Source organism: Penaeus vannamei, chromosome 24, assembly GCF_042767895.1.
Source record: "Penaeus vannamei isolate JL-2024 chromosome 24, ASM4276789v1, whole genome shotgun sequence".
Lineage (NCBI taxonomy): Eukaryota > Metazoa > Arthropoda > Malacostraca > Decapoda > Penaeidae > Penaeus > Penaeus vannamei.
In genome coordinates this window covers 31,133,929-31,136,428 of record NC_091572.1, presented here as the reverse complement: position 1 = coordinate 31,136,428, position 2,500 = coordinate 31,133,929, and the positions used below count along the sequence as shown (strand labels likewise).

The following is a 2,500-nucleotide window of genomic DNA, read 5'->3' as shown; positions in this document are numbered from 1 at the left end:
CTCATTATGTTGACGGCTAATTATTGGCGGAGACACTTTGCGACATATTCTTTGATTCGTGAAGCGTTTAAGAACTTCCATACAACGTAAAATAATTGATATATGGTTAAAAGAAAGTAGCCAACTACTTCTCATGTACACACACACACACACGCACTCACACACACACACACACACACACACACACACACACACACACACACACACACACACACATATATATATATATATATATATATATCTATATATATATATATATATATATATATATGAACGGATGTGTGCGTCAATATATACAAATTCATACAAAAACCGATACACATCGACACACACAGAGACACACATCCATACACAGACACACACACATATATATACATATGCATTATATATGTATATATGTATAAATAAACATTTGCATATAAATGCATTACATATATGTAAATACATACGTATACTTACCTGTCCCTCTCGCGTTTGCAGGTTCAAAGCATCGCCCAGCGAAGGTCCAGGCGTAAACTGCGCACTTCTGTGGCAGGCAGATCGGTATTACACATTTGATGTAGGTTGTTCTTACAAAGCTGCTCCTCTCTGCCAGAAATGAGTCTGATGGCTTCGATAAAGGAGACATTTGATAATAGAAGTAATATGGTTGGTTGTTGTTGTTAAGATCATTGGTTGTTGTCTTTTGTTATTTTTCTCATTGTCATCGTAATTCTGAATGACAATAGGTTATGTAAGTATGCGTATGGATATAAATATATCTACATACTGCATATCATAAGCCTATAAATATGTTATCTATATCTATATACATGATATATACATGCATACGTGTTCACACACACACACACATACACACATACACATATACACGCAGACACATATATATATGTATATATATATATATATATATATATATATATATATATATATATATATATATATATATACATATATACACATGCATTTACATTTACGTTAACATGGATGGTAATAAATATTAAAAATATACCAAGAAATATCATCTTTTATTAATCTAACTAAATAGAAAAGAAATACATACATTTATATACATCCATAGGTACCCTCCATATATAACCCAGCTTATCAACATCAGTGGTGGATATCTGCTTTTTCGTAAATCGCAACTAGAATTAGTTAAGGATGCTACGTATCAGAGTACAACAAAATTACATACTACAGTAGAGATCCTCATGGCAATTTCGGAAATTGACTGATCCAATTATACAACAAAGAAAATCATTATTAATTGCACAAATTTCTCACGCGCATATTTATCACATACAACTTTTATAATCAGCTTTTATCTGACGTGTCATTAGACTTATATAGCAGATATCCACCACTGATGTTGACGAGCTGGGTTCGGTGGGGAAGTAAGTAGAGATATTCCCGTTGGCCGAGGAAGTAAACTTTGAGGAGGGAGAGTTTAAGAATGGGCGATATTGGTAGATTCGTGTTGGGTGAATCTTTTGCTAGGTTAAGGCATTTATTAAAATGTAACTATGCGATAGCAGATAATCCTTGCTCTTTGATATATATATATATATATATATATATATATATATATATATATATATATATATATATATATATATATATATATATGTATATATATATACATATATATATATATATACATATATATATATATATATATATATATATATATATATATATATATATATATATATATATATATATGCATATATATATATCAATGCCTTTGCTGCATTCTTTATCCCACAAACTTGAAAATAAATCCAGAATGGCTTTACTGAGATTATTAGTTTCTGTTGATAATCTGACGATTAACGATTATGCATATATGTATATGTGCGTGTGTGTAACGAGGCCGATGAGCGGTTGTGTGCAGACAGTCGCGTCTGGCACGAGGCAGCAATGTTGCGTCGAGGAAAGCAGACCGTGATCAGCAGCAGAACTTTATTGAGGTGAGAGAATGGTACAGCTGAGGGACAGAGAAGTCTCCACCGATCAGTATGCCGGACGCTGTCTGTCTCTTTATACAGCTTTAATCGAGAAGTTGGTAAGGCAATCGCGCCATGTAAGGAGCGAGACTAAAAAGAGAAAAGAATGTGTTTGTGTAAACACAAGGAGGGAAGGCCTATGGAATGTCACATCCGGTGACGTGTTGGGCAGAAGGCATGGTACGTGTGGACTGGTCTAATTGTATAGGGTACATGTGTAAAGGTATATAGTGCATTATATGCCTGGCAACAGTAGTAGGTCTGGTGCAAGGGACAGCAGTTTAGCGTAGGGGTCCCTGGGGTGCTGTGAAATGGGCGTGCGAAAGGAGGGCGTGTTTATACATATAGACAACATGGGCACTACAGCACGCACAATACCTGCGTCCTGCTTTCTACGTTGCTTGGGTCTTTTATACCATTATTTCTTATGTACTTTTCTCTTGTTTTTAGCTACATGAATTTACATGAGTGATTATGATGGCGACCATCAT

General features: G+C 34.5%; 2 protein-coding genes across 2 annotated transcripts in view; one reads left to right on the top strand and one right to left on the bottom strand.

Moving 5' to 3' along the window:
• LOC138866242 (uncharacterized) overlaps positions 1–822 on the top strand; it is a 3,447-nt gene extending 2,625 nt beyond the window's left edge. Inside the window, exon 6 of the mRNA XM_070138613.1 lies at positions 481–822. Coding sequence (XP_069994714.1) covers positions 481–601 — 121 coding nt within the window. The 3' untranslated portion in view covers positions 602–822. The remainder of the gene's footprint in view (positions 1–480) is intronic.
• LOC113817050 (tetranectin) overlaps positions 1–2,500 on the bottom strand; it is a 26,035-nt gene that overhangs the window by 14,493 nt on the left and 9,042 nt on the right. The gene's annotated exons all lie outside the window — the stretch shown is intronic.